The sequence below is a fragment of the Phocoena phocoena genome, chromosome 6 (assembly GCF_963924675.1).
Source record: "Phocoena phocoena chromosome 6, mPhoPho1.1, whole genome shotgun sequence".
Lineage (NCBI taxonomy): Eukaryota > Metazoa > Chordata > Mammalia > Artiodactyla > Phocoenidae > Phocoena > Phocoena phocoena.
The window spans coordinates 81,184,924-81,206,455 of NC_089224.1; the positions used below are offsets into that span (position 1 = coordinate 81,184,924).

At 48.6% G+C, this 21,532-nt stretch overlaps 1 protein-coding gene across 1 annotated transcript in view; it reads left to right on the plus strand.

Moving 5' to 3' along the window:
- The window catches only part of CCDC180 (coiled-coil domain containing 180), a 70,968-nt gene that overhangs the window by 6,084 nt on the left and 43,352 nt on the right, over nucleotides 1-21,532 (plus strand). Inside the window, 10 exon segments of the mRNA XM_065878783.1 lie at nucleotides 9,567-9,642; nucleotides 9,840-9,982; nucleotides 11,077-11,267; nucleotides 14,039-14,127; nucleotides 15,170-15,279; nucleotides 16,255-16,383; nucleotides 16,482-16,592; nucleotides 16,712-16,807; nucleotides 18,705-18,868; nucleotides 20,217-20,336. Of these exon segments, the coding sequence (XP_065734855.1) occupies nucleotides 9,914-9,982; nucleotides 11,077-11,267; nucleotides 14,039-14,127; nucleotides 15,170-15,279; nucleotides 16,255-16,383; nucleotides 16,482-16,592; nucleotides 16,712-16,807; nucleotides 18,705-18,868; nucleotides 20,217-20,336 (1,079 nt within the window). The 5' untranslated portion in view covers nucleotides 9,567-9,642; nucleotides 9,840-9,913.

The following is a 21,532-nucleotide window of genomic DNA, read 5'->3' on the forward strand; positions in this document are numbered from 1 at the left end:
AGCTCTGCCACTAGAATGAGTCTCAGTTTCTCTAAATGAAAGCTAGTGCAGACCTCACAGCCAGTGCCCCTCACTTGCACCCAGCCAGTGCTGACCAAGTACTTGCTACGTGCAGTCACCACTCCAGGGACACAGGACACCTGAGGAGATGAGGTTCTGCCTGCAGCATGTGGCAAGGCCTCTGTTTGCAGCTCTTGCTACAGTTGTCTCCCAGCCTCTTCCCTGGACTGGTGTGTGAGCTGCTCAAGGGCAGGGATCAGGTATCTCTCATCCTTGAGGACATTATATATTGATAAAAGGTATAATCCATCAAGAAGGTATAATAATTATAAACATATATATATATCTAACAGCAGAGGCCCCAAAACATATGAAGCAAAACCTGACAGAATTGAAGGGAGAAATGGACAGTTCCACATTAATAGTGGAGATATTAGTACTCCCCTTTCAATAATGGATATTACAACCAGACGGAAATCAGTAAGGAAATAAAGAATTTGAACAACACCATAAACCAATTAGACCTAACCCTCCACCCAACAACGGCAGAATACATATTCTTCTCAAGTGCATAAAGAACATTCTCCAGGATAGACCATATGTTAGGCCACCAAACAAGTCTTAGTAAATTTTTAAAAATTGAAATCATGAAAAGTGTCGTTTCTGACCACAATGGAATCAAACTAAATATCAGTAACAGGAGGAAAACTGGGGGAAAATCACAAATATGTGAAAATTAAGAAATACAACATTAAACACCCAATGGGTGAAAGTTGAAAATGAGGGATACTAGGAAATATCTTGAATCAAATGAAAATGAATATACAACATACCAAAACTTATGACATGCAGAAAAAGCAGTGCTCACAGGAGAATTTATAGTTGTAAACGTCTACATTAAAAAGAAGCAAGATCCCAAAACAATAACCTAACTTGACACCTTGAGGACTAGAAAAGGAAGAGTAAACTAAACCTGAAGCTAGCAAAAAGAGGGTAATAATAAATATGAGAGCATAGATAAAATAAAGAACAGGAAAACGGTACTGATGAACCTATTTGCAGAGCAGGAAAAGAGATGCAGATGTAGAGAATGGACCTGTGGACACAGTGGGGGAAGGGGAGGGTGGGACAAATTGAGAGAGTGGCCTTGACATATATACACTACCATATGTAAAATAGATAGCTAGTGGGAAACTACTGTATAGCACAGGGAGCTTAGCTTGGTGTTCTGTGATGACCTAGATGGGTTGGATGGCGGGGAGGGGTGAGAGGGAGGCTCAAGAGGGAAGGGATATATGTATACATATAGCTGATTCACTTTGTTCTACAACAGAAACTAACACAACATTGTAAAGCCATTATATTCCCAAAAAAATAAATAAATAAAATAATAACGGAAAACAACAGAGACAGTGAATCAAACCAAAAGTGGATTCTGTGAGAAGATGAACAAAACTGATGAAATTTGAAGCTAGAATCACTAAGAAAAAGAGAATAGACCAAGTTATTAAAAACAGAAATGAAAGTTGGATAATACTACTGACTCTACAGGAATAAAAATGATTATGAAAGTATATTGTGAATATTTGTACTCTAACAAATTGGATAACCCAGATGAAATGGACAAATTCCTATAAGGACACAAACTAACAAAGTTGACTCAAGAAGAAATAGAAACTCCTAATAGACCTATAACAAGTAAAGAGATTGAATTCTTTTTTTAAAAAAATAATTAATTAATTAATTTGGCTGAGTTGGGTCTCTGTTGCAGTGCGCTGGCTTTCTCATTGCGGTGGCTTCTCTTGTTGCGGAGCACGGGCTCTAGGCGTGCAGGCCTCAGTAGTTGAGGCTCACGGACTCTAGGGCACAGGCTCAGTAGTTGTGGCGCACGGGCTTAGTTGCTCTGCGGCATGTGGGATCTTCCTGGACCAGGGCTCGAACCCGTGTCCCCTGCATTGGCAGGTGGATTCTTAACTGCTGTGCCACCAGGGAAGCCCGAGATTGAATATTTAAAAAACAAAAACAAACAAAACTACAACAAAGACATGCCCAAGACTGGATGGCTTCACAAGTGAATTCTACAAAACATTTAAAAAGATTAAAATACATTCTTCTCAAACTCTTCCTAAAAAATAGAAGAAGAGGAAACATTTCCTATCGCATTCTATGAGGCCAGCATAATGCTGATAAGCGAGCAGACTAAAACTTCCCAAGCAAAGAGAACTACAGACAAATATCCCTTATGAAAATAGATGCAAGAACTTCAAGATTATAGTAACCAAAGTAAAAATATTTCTACTTGCTGATATCATGATTTTATAAACTCTTAAGGAATAAAAATAGAAGCAAAAAGAAACTGTTAGAGCTAATAAATGAGTTCAACAATGTTACAGGATACAGATTAACACTCATCTATCAATTGCCATTCAATACAACTGTAGAAATGAAAGTTTATTATAATTCTATAGAAATGAGCAACCTGAGGAAAATTATTTGCAAGAGCATTAAAAATAATAAAGTACTTAAAAAATATTTAACCAGGAGGTACTAGACTTGTACTCTGAAAACCACTAAACATTTCTGAAAAAAAAAGCTAAAGAAGTCATAAATAAATGAAAATCTATGCCATGTTAATGGATTGGAAAACTTATGATAAGATGGCAGTACTATCTAAAGTAATCTGTACGTCCAATGCAATCCCTATAAAACTGCAACAAATCTTTCTTGCAGAAATGGAAAAGCTGACCCTAAAATTCATATGGAATTGCAAGGAATAGCCAAAACAACGTTGGAAAAGGTGAACAAAGTTAGAAAACACACTGCCTGATTTTTAGTCTTACTATAAAGCAGTAGTAATCCAACAGTGCATCATTGGCATAAAGATAGACATAGACCAGTGGAATAGACTGAGAGTCCAGAAATAAACTCTATCTATGGTCATACGATTTCCAACAAATGGTTGAAATTCAGCAAATGGTAAAGACCACGGAATGTGGAAAACAGTGTTTTCAACAAATGGTGCTGGGAAAACTGAATATCCGCATGCAGAAGAATGAATTTGGATCCTTACCTTATACCATATGCAAAACTCAAAATGGAGCAAACCTAAATTTAAGAGCTAGAACTATAAAGTTCTTAAAGGGGTAAATATGATACGGGATTTGGTAAAGGATTCTTAGATATAACATCCAAAGCACAAGCAAGAAAAGAAATAATAGATAAGTTCATAAGACAATCTATTAAGCCTTCATAAATATGATAAACTTTTGTGCATCAAAGGACACTATCAGGAGAGTGAAAAACAACCCATGGAATGGAAGAAAATATTAGACCTGATAAGCATCTAATATTCAGTATACATAAAGGATTATTAGAACTGTGATGGTCCTCCATGTCAATTTGGCAAGGTTATAGTTCCCGGTTATTTAATCAAACACATCTACAATCAGTTGACTATAGAGGATATTACCTTTGAAAATGTGAGTGGGTCTCAGTCATTCAGTTGAAACCTTTGAGAGGCACCCACAGGAACCCTCTGTTCCCTCCAGTTCCATCCAGGTCCTACCTGTTTTCAGAGATGGGTGTAAATAGCCCTTCCTCTGGGAAGTTGTCCTTGATGCCAGCCCCCTTCCCCCATCTACCAATTCAATGGGTCTCCCACTTCTGTATTATCAAATTCTCCCAGTAAATGTAAGACTTGGGATGGAGCAGGGAGTGTCCTGCACAGAGGGTCTCTGATTTCCACTCCTCTACCACTCTCCCACAGCGAGTACCACAGCTGTTCACCTTATTCCTTTTCTAGAGGAATATTCCTTTTCTGGAGGTTGATCTGATTCCCCTAGGAGGCAGACGGCTAAAGTCCATCAGAAAGAGCCCCCTAGCCCATCACTAGTACCCCATCCTCGCCCCTTTCATGTTGCACTACCACCAAGGCCCTTGAGGGGGCAGTGCACACCCAGAAAACAGGACTTGGACCTGGGCCACGCTGTGGACTCCAAAGCTGGGGGGACACGGGAGCTGAGACTCAGGGACCTTCTAACCCAGTCTTCTCTGATGACAGACAGGGAGACCAAGGCCTCAGTCAGGAAGAGACTTGGAGGAACCCACATCTCTTTCTCCTCCATGGTACCATCTGAGGGGAAGGCTGACTCCAGCTCCAGACCAAAATCTCCTGCAGCTCTGCTGCTTCGCCATCTAGGAAACCGGGATGGGTGTCTTATGTCCCTGATCCAGCCATTTGGACCCAAGGCTAGGCAGCCCGTTCGTCCACTTGGCCCGTGGGAGTCCCCTGCAGTGCCCATCCTTGGTGAAGGCAGGGTGCCCTCTCCTGGGAGATGGAGGGAAGACCAGAGGAGCAGCAGGGGCCCGGCTTCCTGAGGACAGGCTAGGCTGGTTTAGTAAAGAAAGGAACTCCTACCCGCCCCACCAGCCTGGAAGAAGCTAAATGCCAGCGGGATGGACCAGCATGGAAGCCAGACACCTGCTGATTCTGCCGGTTCAGCATCCCCACCTGGAACAGCCAGCTGTTGCCACTTTATCCCATTACCAGGGCCTCCTGCCCCCAAACTGTCCCCCACCTGCCCACGGACCAAACACACCCCTTTTCTTGTTAATTTAGACAAGACAAAACTGGAATTTTTCAAAGATACCTTAAGTGAGAAATGAAACAGCACCGCGTCTCGTGCCCCTCTCCCTCTCTCTTTCTAGACTTCCAGACTCCACTCTGCCTCGATGAGCAGCTCCCAGCTCTGTGAGTCATCTTTGCCACCAGCTGTTGAAAATTTGGGGAACTCTTCCTCAGGGGAGGGAAAAGGAAAGAAGGAAGGAGAAATTTGTGAATAATGGGAGGGGTGTGAGTGCAAATCCCTTTTATTTGAGAACCCAAATGATCCAAACTGTCTAGATGAGGGTTTCCACCTGGTTCCTCTGAGCTCTAAGGGCTCCGTGGGCCTGGGGGGAGCCCTTGTGTTGGCTGCCTGGGGCCTCCACTCCCATTTCTTCTGAGCAGTTCTATTTTGACTAAATTTCGTTTCAAACGGACATAGTTTGTTGCTATAAAGGAAACACTTGAACACCTCCGATTTGGCCCAACCCAGTCTCTGATATTTAAGGAAACGGATTTTTGAAGCAGTCCTAGGGAGGCTGAGAGACCGCATCCACCAGCCCAGTCCCTGTCCCCAGGGTTCGCTGCCTCCCAGGAGGTCTGGACAGTTGAAAGAGGGGGCAATGCCAGCCTTATGGGAGATTCCTCATCCACCTGGTGCTCGTATGGAGAGAGGCCTACACACCTGGAAACTTCTCCCCATGTCTTCTTCAGATGGTGAGTGGAGGTGCTCTGCAGAGCAGAGAGGATGGCGTGCGGTGAGGAGAAGTTCCTGAGGTTCGGCATTCCTGGGGAAGGTAAGAGAATGAGCTATGAGGTGGGGAGCTGGAGCCTGGGTTGCTCCAGCTAAGCCTTGCAGAGCATACTGCTCACTGGACCAGTAGCTCTGCCCAGGATGTGAGTTTTTGCCATCCCCCCCACCAACATGCCACCTCAGAGTACTCCAAGTTCTCTGGAGCTATGCAGGCACCCCCAGTGCAATCAGGCAGGTCTACAGACTGCTGGACCTGATGGGCCTGGAGAGTCTGGAGAGGAAGCATCACTTTTCTTCTTCTCCCCCAGCTTTAGGATGTATTGTCAAATTTTAAACGTTCATAATTTTGTCATATTATGACTGAGCCTGAGGCATTTACCCAGGAATGGAATTTTGGGGTCATTGAGTATGTGTAAGTCCATTTTTAGGAGATACTATCAAAGAGATTTTGAAAGTGGTTGTAGGAGTTTACACACATAGCAGTATATGAGAGTTCCAGTTGCTTCACGTCCTCACCAACACTTGGTATTGTCAGCATTTTTCAGCCATTCTGGTACACGTGTAGTTTCATTGTGGTTTTAATCTGCATTTTCCCGATGAGTAATGATATTGGGCAGCTTTTTATGTACCTGTGGGCCATTTGGTTATCTTTCTGTGAAATACCTAGTCAAATCTTTTGCCCATTTCTTTTTTCAGGTAGATTGTCTCTTTCCTCTTATTAATTCACAGAAATTAGTTACGTATCCTTTGTGAGGCTTTTTCCAGATAAATATATGACACATATTTATTCTCCTTCTGCTCTTTTTTACTCTCTTGAAGGCATCTTTTGATGAAGTGAAGCTCTTAGTTTTAATAAGATCCAGTTTAATAATTTTTGTCTTTATGCCCCAAGGTCAAGAAAATATTCTCCTATGTTATCTAATACAAATGCTATTATTTTAAACGTCCACATTTAGATTTTAAATCCACCTGGAATTGATTTTTTGTTCATGGTGTAAGGTAGGAGTCAAGATTAATTTCTTTCCCATATGGATAACTAGCGACCCTGGGCTGTTTACTAAGACTATCCTCTCCCCATTGCTCTGCAGGGCCTCTTTAGTATATACAACATAAATGTTTGTATGTGTGGGTCTGAGTTGGACTCTCTGTTTCTCTTTGTGTTTATCCTTGCGCTACTACAGCACATTGCCCTGATGATTGTAACTTTATTCTAAGGCTTAATATCTGGTCGTGTAAGCCGTTCAAGTTTATTCTTCTTTGAGATTGTCTTGACTATTCTTGGCCATTTGTACTTCTATGGAAATTTTGAAATCAAATAGTCAGTGTCCACCAGACATCTGCTGAGATACTTTATTGTGATTGTATAAATCTATGGATCAATTTGGGGAGAAGTAACATCTTAACAATACATAGCAAAACAAACAAACAAACAAATTAAAAAACCCAAAACAGACACACAGTAGAAAAATTGGCAAAAGACATGAACCCACAGTTCATGGAAAAAGAAATGTGAATAGCCTTAAGTATATGAAAATATGAATAGACATAAAATAGAAATGCCTACATATGTTCACCATGCAAAAGAATGTTCAGAGCAGCATTATTCGGTAATTCTCTAAACTGGAAACCACCCAAATGTGCATCAATAATAGAAAGGATAAATACGATGGGTTATATTTTTTGGTAATGGGATATCAGAAATAAAAATGAACTACAGCCACATTCAAAAATATGTTTGAAACTTACAAACATAATGAAAGAAGTCTGACATAAAAGGGTACATTCTGTATTATTCCATTTAAGTTCAAAAACAAGCAAAACTAATTCATAAGTTAGAATATTTGTTACCCTTGGGGAGGAGAGGGCAGTGACTTGGGATGGGTACACAAAGGGGGCTCCTGGAGAGCTGGTAATGTTCTATTTCTTGTGGGTACTGGTTACCAGGTGTATTCCCACTGGATAATATATTAAGCTATACACTTATGATTTCCATACTTTTCGGTATGTGTGCTATAGTTCAACACACAAATCCTATCAGTTGGATCCAGAACTTTTTTTCTGGTTAGTCCCAAGGTCAGATGACATAGTGTTTGGTTCAAAACTCTGGAATTACATGGTCGAGGTTCACATCCTGGATTTAATCACTTCCTATCTTGGAGATCTTGGCCAAGTTACCAACTCTCTGAGCCTCAGTTTCTTCATCTAATTACAGTACCCCTCTCATAGTTATTGAGAGTATTAAACTTACTCGGAACCCAGGAAGCATCTATCTGAGCAGGCAAAACACAGTTTCTGATGTAGAAGGGCCAAGCCAACAGGGCCTCTTAGACAAGACAGAGATCTCGCTAACTGCAAATAATTCCTGGACATTTCTTATTTTTTATTGTGTTTTTCACCCTTAACCTCACTTAAATATACTTTCTCTACTTCCAGCTAAAATTAGTCCAATCACTTGTTACAATATTTCACCTTGTTAATAAAACCTGGGACCAAAGAAGGGGAATAAAAGGGTTTCTACTCACTGTTTCTTAATTTCTGAAACTAGTATGGACAGAATGATCACTTATTCAAGGAAGTTGACATAGGGAGCATTTATGAGCAATTGGGACAGGGATCCCTGCTGAGGGGAGGGATTCTCTGAGGAGTCAGGAACCCCACACCTACAGGAAACCCTCACCAAGTTCAGTGTCAGCCACAAGTATCTTCAGCCCTGGCCGTGCAGGACTCTGGGTGCGTGTGTGGGAAAGAGCCAACTCTGGGAGAGTCAGACCAGGACATTCCGGGCATTCGTGCGTTTACCAGGGAGCACTCAGTGTGTCTGAATTATGTGCAGGACACTGCTGAGGGCAGTGGAAGCTGGACGAAAGTTAGGAGGGCACACCTGCCCCTCAGAAAACCCCTTCCAGTAGGATGCCCTGAACTCCTGCATTTGACAGCGACCAACGTACAAGCACGTTCAGGGAAAGGAGAGGTGACGGGGTGAGGAAAGGGAGATGAGGGTCAGAGTGAGTGGGGGGGATCCTGTCACTGGCAGTGGCTGGAAGTATGGGTGGGTTTGGGGTGTGTGGAAACAGAAGGAGCCCAGCAGAGGAGCAGGGTGAGGAAGGGCAGGGGGCAGTGGCAGATGTAGGAAGAGTGAGGAGTTTGCTGAAGCAGGGAGAGTCAGGGCGGGAACCGGATGCGGTGGGGGTGGGGCTCTGAGGTCATCTAGGGACTGTGGGCTGGGTTTGGTAGGGGCTGCAGAGCTGGTGAGGGCCTTTTGAGCAGGAGAGTGGGTACATCAGAGCTGTATTTTAGGAGGGTTATGCAGCAGTGGTGAGTTGGGTGAATGGAACTCAAAGAGTCACATAAATTAGCCTTTTAATTGTAATTCCATTCAAGCCTGAGGCCTGGATTCTCTTTTAGTCTGAGAAAGAGATGGTCTCTTTTAGAGATGCTTTCCACTTCTTATTTATAGCCACGCACTACTCTATGCTACTTCCCAGCAGAGATTGGTTTTAACCAAGACAAAGAAGATAGGATGGTTTTTCTTGACCACAATGGCTCAGAGATGCATTTCCTGTCTCCTGCTAGTTTTCGGAATAGTCAATGTGCTTCTCTGGATGCTCCTGCCAGCCCTGAGGTATCCCCTGCACAGAGAAACTGGCAGGAGTTTCACTACTCCACGAGGGGGGGCTCCCCGTCGCTAAGCGCAACCCACCTCCTCCTGGGAAAGTGCGTGAGGGCGGGGCCGACGGAGCTCCCGCCCCTCTGCGTTGCCTTGGAGACCAAGTGTGTCTAGTTGCAGTTGAGGTTGGACTTGAGTGGTGCTTTCTGCTGGTGCAGGTGCGGGCGCGGCCGGGTCTCTGGGCGCAGGGCCTCCCTCCACTTGGAGGGGCTTAGAGGGCCTGCCCTGAGGCTGCCGCTTCTCCTTGATGGGTTTGTGGGGCAGGTGTGAGAGGAGCCTGCTGGGCTTCTCAGCATTCAGTAGGTGCCTAATGAGCGTGGCCAGAATCAGGCCGCTCCCTCCCTCCACGTCCTCCTACCCAGGTGTCCTTTGTTAGGGGGGGAGGGGTGCGGGGGAAGTCCTCGAACCGCGTTCTGCGCCAGTTGGGGGTTCAAGGCCGGGTTGAAAGCCCAGCTGATACCTTGGGCACGTAGACTTTTCCCGGAAGAGCTTGAGAGAGTGAAGCACAAGCAATAGCTATTACTCTTTGTCACCAACGTGAGCCTCGGATTTGCGCCTGGCGTGGCTGGGAGAGCCGACCTTCTCAGTGAGTTCGAGTTAGGTTCTTGCCTGAGGTTTGTTTCCCTTTTGCTTCTTCGCACCCCTCCCCCTCTTCTTCTTTTAAAGTAAGAACCCTGAGGCCTGAGAGGGCCCCTGATGCTTTCTCCCAGGGTAGAGGAGTCTCAGCCCCCGTGGACCCGGCCAGCCTGTCTGCCTGGGGAGCCTTGTCCTCGGGGGAGGACTTGTCCTCGGAGGGGTAGGGGGAGGTTTGTCAGTATCCGTCCGGGTCTAATAGAGACGAAACCCCAGGCAACAGCTTTCCTGCAGAGGTGTCCAGCCAGAGGCCAAGATGTCCTCAGTGGGGAAGGTGACCCAAATTCCCGGCGGGAAAGTCTACCAGCAGATCTTCGAGGCTGAGGTAAGCCTGTCCTTCTGTTCCCCCTTTTCCTGCCCCCCACTTCCCTCCGGCCCCCTGGAAACTTCCCTCCCTCTGAAGACTTCCTTGCCTGGAATCTGATGAAATAAGGGCTTTGAAATTGCTTAGATTAAAAATAATTCTTATTGGCTCCTGAAATGTAAGGATACAAAATTAGAATGTCTGTTTCTGAAAATTAGAAAATTAAATTAAATTAAATTAAATTTCAATTACTCAGAAATAGCCAGAATTAGCCATTGGGTGTCCTGGAGCTTTTACCTAGCATGAAAGCATTTCTTATTCTTCTGTTTAAAAACTGGGTTTGATTCTATAGCAGTGTCTTAAAACCTACTTTTTCCCTGGTTAAATTATCCCAGAGACCTTTCCTTGTCACTGCACATTCACGAACTTCACGATGTTTAGTGGCTGCTTAGTTTTTGACCTAGGACTTCCCATAATTTATTAAGGTAATAATGCCCTCTTGACAGCCATATAGGTTGTTGGCATTGCCTTGTCATCTATAAAAAGCTGCACAGATGAAACAATATCTAAAAAGAAACACACAGACTCAAACCCTTCTTTTGAAGTTGTGTACTGCTTATTTAAAAGGGATTTTTATTCCTACTTTGAGCCCTAAATAATGCTCTCTGTGGAAGGCTTGGTAATTTATGCTCTTAATTGATATATTTTATGGTATATCATATCCTGAGCATTTCCTCATGTCATAAAAAATCCTTTGTAAGTCTCATTTTTAATAAATTCCTAACATTCACCTGAAGGGTCATACTGGGTTTACTCAACCAATCTCCTATTGTTGGACAGTTCCATTTTTCCAATTCCTTGTGATTATAAAAATATGGGGATGAGCATCTTGGTCCTCATTAAAATTTCTTAAAAGATACCCTCCTAGAAATGGCTGAATGACTGATATGGGGAGGGGAGAGCCCACCTGCATGGAGCGTGCCCTGGGGTTGCAGGCCTCCCTCAAAATGCCTTCCTGCTGGCCGGCTCCCACTTGACCTAAGACAGCGCAGTCAGCCTGGGTGCTGGGAAGTCTGCAGTTCTGATCCCCCTAACCTGGACCTTCCTGGATTTAGGTACAGCTGGTCCACTCCCTGGCATCCACCAGGAAGCGAGCTATGGAGCGTTCCATGGCCCCAAAGGATGGCAGGAAGCTCTTGATGACGAAGATGGATATTCGTGAAGGGGAGATGATGTCTCCTCGGCAGCGGAAGTGGGCGCACAGCCTACCCAATGACTGGGTCACAGAAAACCCTGTTCTCTACAGGTAGGTCCTGCTGTCCAGGCCACATCCCACACACTAGGGGTGGTTAGAATTTTCAAAAACTCAAAAAGAGCTCACACAAGATGAGTACCAGATAGGAATGAAGTCCCAGGTACCTCCCCTGAGAGAGAGCGGTAATAACACCTACTTTGCAGGATTGTTTGCTTCTCCCTCTCTTCTGCCCTCTCCCTCGCCGGGGCACTGGGTATGCGGATCCCAACCTCCTGGAACTTGAGGCTTCAACAGTGCATAAATAAGCAGGTCTCCCCAAAGCGGGGAAGGCTCTGACACTGAGGACAGGGTGGTGGGACAGGAGTCAGGAAAGCTGTCTGAGGAGGGGCCTCAGCTGAGATGAGAGGATGAGGAAAGGAAACACAGAGCAGGGCTCTGAGACAGTACCGGCATATCTGTTCAGAAGGCTGAAGAAGTCAGCGGGCCTGCGGAGAGGGCTGGGAGATGAGGCCAGGAGAGATGTGCAGGCCACAGTCCGTATTTTGGACTGTACTGAAGTGAACAGCTGATTTGCATTTTGAAGGCCTTCAGGTTGTGCGGTGTGTAGAATGTGGGAGCTGTAAGGAAAGGCAGGGAGGCCAGGGAGGAGGCCACCACAGTCCACGCAAGCTCTGTGGGGCTGTGAGAGGGACACAGTGCACTTCAGGTTTATTTTGGAGGCAGAACCCGCGGGACTAGGTGACAGATTGGGTGGGAGGAGAGGGCTCTTGAGAGTCCTAGGTCTCTGGCCTGAGCGCTTGGGTGGACAGCAGAGGTGCCATTGCCTGAGATGGGAGCAAGTGGGGTTGGCACAGGGAGATCAGGAGTTCCTTCTGAACCTCCGAGTTCAGAAGTTGAACTTGAGATTCCTGAGCATATGCCGTTTCAGCTCCCTGAGCTTAGGCTCCTCAAGCAGGGAGAAAGGAATGGAAAGGAAAAGGAAAAGTGCTTCCTTACGGGGCACTTTGGCGAATGTAGCAGGAGCTGGGCTTCCCTTAGGCTCGTTAAGCTCTGCACCAGCCATAAACCTTCTCGAGTCTGGGACTCTGGGACAGGAAGTCAGTCCTGCTGTATCTGCCTTTGTGTTCCTTTTAACCCCCATTGGAGCAGGGATTGACTGGGTAAAAGTCTTTGCCCTGCCCTTTGAGTTTTCCCAGGAAAAGGTCCCCTGAGGCTTCTGACACTCAGCACCCTGAACAGCTGGGCAAACCCACTGGCTACCCAGGCACAGACTGGAGGTCAGCATTCTCCAGCCCTGTCCCTGATGCCCCATGCAGGGATCCAGAGGCACACACAGCTGGAACCTGACCACCCTCCCTCCCACCTCCTGGGAGGATTGTCTTGTGCAGCCTGGCTGTGACTCTGCCTCCTACAGGGGTCCCAGGCCCCTCTCAGCTGACCTGTTTTCTACCAGACTCGGACTCCTGACATCTCCCTGTGCTTCCCGAGGGTCCCCTCCTCCCCAGAGTTTAGCCTAGAGCCACCTATCCTCCCCATAACTGGATATAACATCAGTCAGGCACTCTTGGCACCCACAGGACACTGTTTGGGGAAAGGCACTTCTCATGGAGGGCGCTGGCATTGTGCTGGCTTCCTGGCACAGACAGACAAGGACACAAGAAGAGAGATGTGCTTATAACCTACCAGGCCCTGCCACCCTCAAAGGGACTGGGATCACTGACTCAGCATCGGCACCTCTCTGGGGTGCCTTGTCCCCTCCTTGAAAATTTGGCCAGCCAAACCGGTCAACTTGTGTATTCATTCACACAGGACAGGACCTCTGGTGGGTGGAAGAGAAACGTGGGGTACGGGTAGATCACCGCTAGTGTAAACCAAGCCCCCAAGTTCCTGGGACAAGTGGCCAAGAAGCCAGAGCTGTTAGCAGCTCTCATAGTCGGGGCACCCGGGCTCTAGTGGGGCCACCTTAGTCCAGGGGCATTTGGTTGACAAGGTTGAGAGACCCCCCCTCTGGAGGGCCAGCCTGGGCCCCATCAGCTGCTGCCCAGGCCCTGCAGTCTTCCTTGGTGGTAGGTGTGCCATGAGGACTACATAAGAAAAAGTCTGGAAAGTGCTGCACATGTCAGGGCCCCGAGGAATGGCAGGCGTCACTGAGAACTGCTGCATTTCTGTGGCGCTTGCCCTGTGGGCAGCACATTAAGGGATTTTTATTCCAAAGCTGAGGTCGTGCTCACCCACCTGGTCCTCCCTGCTGAGATAGTTTGTCCTGGGATCCCAGCTCTCTCCTCCCACACCCAGACCCCATGAACCGTGGACCTCGGCATCACGTGCAGGGATCTGGGAAGTCCAGCGCCACTTTGTCCAGTGACTTCCCTCCCTCATCCCCCATCCTGGACAACAGGGTCACCCTGGCTGCCTCATAGGATGCGTTGTTGAAGAAGCAGATGAGGAGCGTGCTGAATGCTTAGCCCCAGTCTGGCTTTCCCAGGTTGGCCAGGCCCCTTGTGGCCCTCAGTTTCCACATGTGAAAAATGGCTCCTGCCCACCACTCACACTTGTTGTGCGGCCAGAATGGAGCAAGATCCCTGAGGGCAGACCCCAGCTTCTCACCTGAGGACTGTGGTGTCTGCTGGCAGCAGATGCCCAGGCAGTGTTTGTTGGGGGCACATCCTCAGGGCATTTTGGAATCAGTGGGCCCGGACTATTACCAATTCCCAGGGTGTCTGTGGAGACCCAGAGCTACACTGGAGAGGAGCAGTGCGGGGCGGGGAGGGGTGGGTGTGGTAGGGGGTGTTGGTTATTGTTTTCCTCTGCTTGTGCCTCAGGGAAAAGGAAATAGCCAAGAAGGAAAAAGCTCAAGAGAGTGAGAACAGCATTGCTGCCAGAGAAGTGCGGGGCCTCCCAGACGCTCCCGGTGAGCCGATGTTCAGGCATGAGGGCAGGCGTGGCCTGGGCCAGAGAGCGCTCTGTGGGGAGCTCCTGGAAGCGCTAAAGTAGAAGCACCTGAAGGTCCCAGCTGTTCCTCTGCTCAGCATCGTAGAGGGCCTTCCCTGGAACCCACCTCTCCGCCCCGCCCCTCTCCCCTGGGCCTTTGCCTCTGAAGCATCTCCCCTGAACCTTCTCCCCAGCCCAGGGAGCTGGTGGGGGGAAGAGGGGCTGCCTGCACAGTCAGCATTTCCTGATGAAACCGTTTGGTAAAGGATGTAGCTCGCTCATCTGTGATTTCACAGGAGGGTTTTTCAATCTGTATCACATTACCCTGGTTTGACTTTATCCGGATATGGAGGCTCTTTTTCTTTGTAATTAAAAAAGTAATACATGCTCACTATAGAAAAAGGAAGGAGATAAAGCAGAAGGTGAAAACTCCGCCTCCACAATAGCCCCTTTCTCCGCCCAAGAGTGCCCACCGCCCATGAAACCAGATAGTGCCCCACCTGTATTCAGAGGACCGCAGAGCGCAGGGTGAGCTCACAGGCCCTAGAGCAGAGGGCCCACATGCCAACCCCTGCCGAGCCTCTGACTGCCTTTGGTCTTGCACCCCCATGCCTGAGTGTCCTGTTAAGTGGCCGGTAATAGAACCTGCCTCTTGGCTTCATCCTGAGGAGTAACTGATTTAGAAGAATACCTCGTGAGTGGTAAGTGCTGGTAAGTGTTGGTAATTCTTATCTGTGTATGTGTTTTCTTCTATAAAACTTTTTTAAAAAACCCTAAATGTTCCTATTCTATACATACCATTTGGAACTTTTTTTGAGCATTTAACTGTATATGCAAGACTTAATTCCCTACAGCACTTAGGGATCACCTTCTTTGTCCTTAAGTCTCTGACACTGCCGGCCTGCTTTGGGGGGCCATCTCCTGAACCCAGGCACTTGCTGCCTTGCTGTCTTTTCCTGGGTACTCTGACCTCACCTTGGAGCTCTGAGGGCAGCCTCATCACCTCCGTTGTTCTCTCCCAGTTCCTGAGAGGTTCAGCGCCATCACCCTTCAAGGGCGAGGGGATTACAAGAGGAGGGGCTATGAGAGTGCTCTGGCGAGCTTTAAGGAGGAGATCGATCAGACTGCGATGGTGAGAATTCTCCCTCTCGCTTGCCTTCTGTTCCTGGGCCATTCCAAGGGGAGGGTGGACTCCGCACAGCGCCCACCGCCCCTCCTCCCAGGTCCTCAGTGGCTCACCAGGTGTAGACAGAATCGTAGTAGCCATGTTTGGATGGCTTGCTACAAGTTCTGATTATGAGCAGAACTCTATATGTCAGGTACTGTTATAACCTCCAGTTTACCGGTGAGGCCCAGAAAGTCCTGCCTGATTTGGCACGTAAGGGCCAAGTGGGAACTGGACTCTGGATCTGATGCTAAAGCCCAGTCTTTGATCTCCCTGCTCAGTCCTACTAACAAGGGACCAAACGGCCTGACCCTTAGGCACTACCCTCAACTGGCTCACTGTTCCTCTCCAGAGACCTCTAACCAGACTAATCCCTGGAATATTGCCCTTTCGGGTCCTCTCTGGGCCCCGGATCACACTCACCACTTTCTCCCTGAGCTCCCTGGATTCCGGGAGCTGGTCGTAGACCCAAAGCACCAAGAAGGTGCTCTCCCTGCCAGCTTATCACTTTCCTAATATATCCCAACTGGACTTGAGCTCTGCTGTCACCGTGAGCTCAGTGGCTTTGGTCACACAACCGAACTGAGCCTCAGTTTCCTCATCTGAAACACTCTTGGAATTATTTCACTGGCCACTTCTTTAATGAATATTTGTTGAGCTCCAACCATGGGCCAGGCATAAGGTCAGCACGTACTTTGCCGGCTATGATGAGGACCAAGTGAGTCTGAGGACAAGGCCTCACACATGACGTGTGTCCCGAATAGTGCTGCCCTTGTGCTCTGGCTGTGAACAATTAGTAAATCTGAACTCTGTAGGTCTAGGTAAGAGTTGCTATTTTTGAGAGAGGACCGCAGCTGGCACTTCCCTACTATAGGGTTGGGGGGGTCCTTCCCATCCCAGGGGTGTTGATACCATAGCCCTCGCCCTCCTGGCCTGTTTTAGGAAATGGAACCTCTCATCATGGAGCCAGGAGCCCTTCTTTTAAAAAAGCTGGCTGAGTCTGACGAAGACATCAACAATCTCTTCGAAAAGGTGGAAAACGACAGCAACCTTGAAGACTACACCATCCAAGTAGGGGTCCCCTCGTGGCGGAACCCGCCCTACCTGCATCCTGTTCCTTTCTTCCCTGCCACCTGTTCTCCCAGCCTGACCCAAACTTCTTGGCACAGACCCTGTTGGAGCTGCGGGATCAGGTGGCCGAGAAGTTCCTGCTCCAGAAGCAGGAGATCAAGGAGCTGGACAAGACGCTGCACTCGCTTGAGTTCTCCCGGGCAGATAAAGTGAGTTGGCCTCCAGATGTGCTCTTGGTGATTTTCACTTGTGGGATTTATGAGTCATCACCTGTTTTTAGTTCTCCAGGAGAAGGGAGTCACTCACTGTGGTGCCTTGTCATTTCTAGCTAAAAAGTGTGTTGAAGAAATATGTGGAAATCATAGAGAAAACTTCCTACCTCATGCAGCCCGACGTGTACAGGCTGATTGATAAAGAAGCCATGGTGAGTGGTTTTCACGTGCAGGGGATGAGCCCGCGGGAGCAGGACCCCAGGATGCCCTAGAGCCTGGGTCTCAGGAATGATGGGCTTCTCATATATAACATTTCCAAGTAACTCAGGTTGGCTACTTGAGTTCAGAGCTAGAGTCTTTTAAGTATTTTCAATAGAAATCTCTCTAGTACATTTTATACTTCCCTGCCATGTTCCCTGCCAGTTAACCTAATACTGTATCATCAGTGTGACCAATGCTAATTTTATGAGCACCTACGGGGCCGTGTCTCAGCTGCCATGTGCGATGCTATGTGTGCTACAAGACAGAGGCATGATCTCACAACTGTTGTGGTCTCAGGGTGGTGTGTGCACTCATAAGTGACCTCAGCATGCCCTGTATGTCTAGTTTTTCTAGTGGTTCTTGTCTTTCCTCCTGCTGTCTGTCTTTTGCTGAACCATGCCTGCTCCTCTGGCTCTGTCCCCACTGCTTCTCTGTCCACACCCTCAGCCTCCTCCAAATGCTTCCTTTGGGATAAAAAAAAATACAAGAAAATCAAGGTTGTTCATGAAAGGACACTTCTTTCGGCTACTCAGAGGTACATTCTCTTGCATAGGTTTCTAGGTCCTGTACAGAAAGCTGGGCTTGCCGGTTAATGGGCCTCCTGGCAGCACGCAGGGTAGAAGGGGTACAGTGTTCAGAATCACAGATGGGCTCCAGCCGAGGTCTGTGCCTTGGGGTCCTGGACAAAGCACAGACAGAGAGAGAGCACAGACCCCCCTCTCCACTGCCCAGACATGAAAGTTCCTGAAATTATTCAGCCCCAGCACCTAGAACTCCGTGTCCATAAAATGAGGATAGTGATACTTAAACACCAGTACTTGGGGGGAGGATGACATAAGAGGACGCAGCAGTGGCCGCTCTCATTTTGAGACAAGCAGGAGTTCCTAACTTTGAGCCATTTGATCGATTAGGGGAGTCAGAGTTAACAGTGTCCCACTTACGTTTCGACATTTGACTTTCCTGTGTTTATTGTATGCATAACAACTGGTACTTTCTACTTGCTCTGTGTGCATCATCTCGTTTAACTTCACCAATTCCTTGTGCTGTAAATGGCATTATCTTTACATTATGGCTACGGAATTGGAGATTCAGGGGATACTTGCCAATGCCCCCCAGCTGGGAACAGCCAGCATCAAACCTCGGTTTTCAGTGAAAATTGTTACTGAAATTTCTGCCTGCTGAGCTTGGCGGTTCTCACCCTTGCCCCAGGGCAGTGCATAGAGGGCTTGGGGACATGTGTGGGGCATTTTTGGCTGTCCCAGTCCTTCGGGGACTCGGGAGAGGCTGCTCTCATTTAAGGGGGTGGAGAGGCTAAATGGTAGAACAGTGTCACACCGTGAAGAATCGTCCCGACTGCCATGCCAAAGGTGCCCTGGTGCGGTCCGCTGGGAGGACTGCCAAAGAATGTCCTAGCTCTGATCTCATTTGGTAATTGGGTACTGGTTCTCATCACAACCATATGTGGCTGGTCCCCGGTAGCATGAGCGCTCTGCTTTTGGAACAAATTTCTAAAAAAATAGTTAAACACTGAAAGCCTGCTGAAGTGCTTAACTCCAGTGAACTTAGAATCACCTTTTTAAACAGTCTGAGGTGGCCTTGGAGCTGGGTTGAAACTCACGTGGTCAGGGTTCATGGTTAAGCCTTCAGGAAAGACTGTTGTCATGTCCGTAGCCGCTGAGCCCCAGGCAGCTTCCTTGAGTGCCCAGCGACCCCATAGTACTCCTCAGACGCTGCCACGGCCCTGCTCGGCCCTCGGCCCGCAGCTCACCAGCCCCCTCTCCAACTGAGCCTTGTTCTGACCTTGGAGAGCCCCCGCTCTATCTAGAGCCTGCCCACCTGTTACTGCAGATCATAAACCACGCCCTGCTGGGCAACCGGAGGGCCCTCGCCCAGCTGTTTGTCAACCTGATGGAGGCCGTGCTGCAGCAGGAGCTCGATGGCCACCGCCGCTGGCAGGGCCTGGTGGATGCCTGGAAGGCTCTCAAGAAGGAGGACCTGGTGCAGGGTTTCAGGTCGGTGGCTGCCCACACCACCCGAGGCTCTCCCCCTGCCCCCCTGGGCGGCAGCATAGGTGGGCAAGGGGGCCACATTCTCCCTCCCTTTGTGGTTACTTTAAAAGGCTCTTGCTTTTTCTGGTGGTAAAAGTAATAGATGCTCTTTTTTAAAAGTCAAAATAGATAAAAGTATAAGGAAGAAATTAAAAATCACCATTAATTCCTCACCACAGTGAGAAGCACGGCTGATATTTTGGTATATTTTCTCCCAGGCTTCTTTAGACACATACTGCGTATGTAGATTTGTATCTTATTTTCTTCGTACACATTTTCTCATAAGCATTTTCTGAGCACTGTACAAATTGTTTGAAAATGTTAGTCTGATTATCTGCCCACTGTCCACTCTACTATTACTGGGCCAAGGAGAATGGCCATCCCTCAGGCCATCCCACCCTGTGGTAGCAGGTTTTACCCATGGGAGGCAGGGTGAAGAGAGGGCCCATCTCCAAGCTCCCTCCACCAGATGACACTTTTGTTAATACTGACACAAGGGTCCTGGAGCTTTTGGCCAATAAGGAAGGCTTTCTTTTGCTAAGAAAGGGACTCTTGGGACCAAGATGTCTGAGGACACCAAAGAGTATCTGTCTGTGCTGTAGCCGTGGGGATGGGAGGCCCATCTGTACGCCCGCATTTCTAGATGGAGAGCACCAGAGTCTGACTCTGGGGAGGAAGGAAAAGTGTATTGAGGTCTGGCTGCACCTGTACTTTCCCTGTGACCTTGGTCAAGGGCTTGAACATACAGAGCCTTTTTCTGCAGGTGCACCCTAACTGGTGATAGGGTTTCAGTGAGGGTCAACAAGATGCTGCATGGAAAGTGCCTGGTCTCGGCCTGGGCGTGGGCTTGGGAGGTTGTTAAGATGTCAGTAACCATCATCGGCAGTGATGGCAGGTGCTGACACGTCCTGGGCACTTCCCAGGAGCCAGGCACAGTGCTAAGGGCTTTGCTCACATTATCTTGCTGGGTCCTCACAAGTACTCCTTGAGGAAGGTGCTGTCATTAGCTCCATCACAGAAGAGGAAACTGAGATTCAGTGGGGGCAACTTGCCCAAGGTCACAGGGCTGGAGGCAGCAGTCAGGACCCACACCCGATCTGTGCCTGCTGGTCCCTCCATTCTTCTCTCCCCCGCTCTCCTTCCCTCTCTTTCTTTCCTCCTTTCCTCAGATGCCCGGATGGAGGGGAAGGGGCTGGGAGTGGTGTCCGGGTGCTAGGGTTCTGAACGTGCTTACCGTGGGTCTCATCCCTTCTCTCCCATCCACCTTGCCCCTCCCCTCCTCTGCATGGTGCCGACGTGTCTGGACGCCCAGTGAGTTCATGGCCAGTGAAAGGATCCAGACTCCTCCAGCTGTGCAGATGGAGCTGGAGACCATGTTTAAGAACCAGAGCGCCCTGCAGCAAAAGCGGCTGGACCATCTCTGCACCATCTGGTACAGAAGGAGGGGCCGCTGGGGAGGGGCACCTTTCGGGGGTCCATGGGGGAGGCAGGCACAGTCCTCAGCGTTGACCTTTCTTCTGAGGTGTCCTCCAGACCCGGCCGTCTCCCAGTTCTATGGTCCTGGGCTGGTTGCCTGGGTCCATGTTCTGGGGTGTCCCAGCCCCAGTGGCAGCAGGGCACGTGACACATTTGCTGCAGAAAGAAGTTTAGTGTGGTTCTGCCGAAGAGCTTGGAAGGGGGTAATGACAGGGGCGAGGTCGGAGGGGAGCGGGGGAAGGAGGGGCCAGGTCAGGGGCTAGACTTTTCCTGAGGGCAGTGGGGAGCAGAGTGACTCCATCAGATCTGCAGTTTGGAGGGTGGGTAGAGGGGTATGAATGAAGCTGAAGGCTTGGAGGCTGGTGAGGAGGCTGCTCCCTCTGACAGGGACCTGTCAGAGGCTGTGGATGCTTCCCACACACCTGGGTCCAGCTCTGATCCCATAAGCTCTTTGGCGGGGGCATACTGACTGTTCTAGACCCTGGAAGCCCACCGTCTGGGGAGCCCGTAGCATCCACCCTTAGCAGCAGGATGGAGCCTGTGTGGTCCTGCAAGGCAAAGACATTTCATGTGTTGGGACCCGTGCACCTCCTTGGTCCTTTGGACGCTGGGATGGTCCCTCATTGGACGCTGGGATGCAGGTTCTTCCCGTCTCCCCACCACAGAGCTCAAGTTCTCCTGGGACGTAAATGACTATTAGGACCCCCACAACGTGAGCCAGAAGGACTCCCTCAGGATTGGCATCTCCTGCCCCATGTGCAGCCACATTTTCATGCAGTGTGAAATTAACGTGGATAGAAATCTCAACACAAGGAAAAGTGCTTTTGTTGTTTTCTCTGACTCCACTTATTTCTGACTCTGAGTCCCTGTTCATAAAGCTGGGCAAAACTTAGCCTTTCTTGGGGATCCTGTCCACTGAGGGAAAGTTACGGAATCCCACCCAAAGCCAGGCCTGGTGGTGGGAGTCTGGTCATCAGAGTTTGGTCCACACACATGCGGCTGGGCAACTGCTGCTGCTTCCAGACTGTTGGACGCAGGAATCTTGAGGAGGCTGCTCTGAGCCCCTGAGTCCTCACACCCAGGCAACCGTTGCTGTCCAGAGATGTGGGTCTTGCAGCTGCTCCCATGGTGCCACCAGGAAGTAGGCTGGTG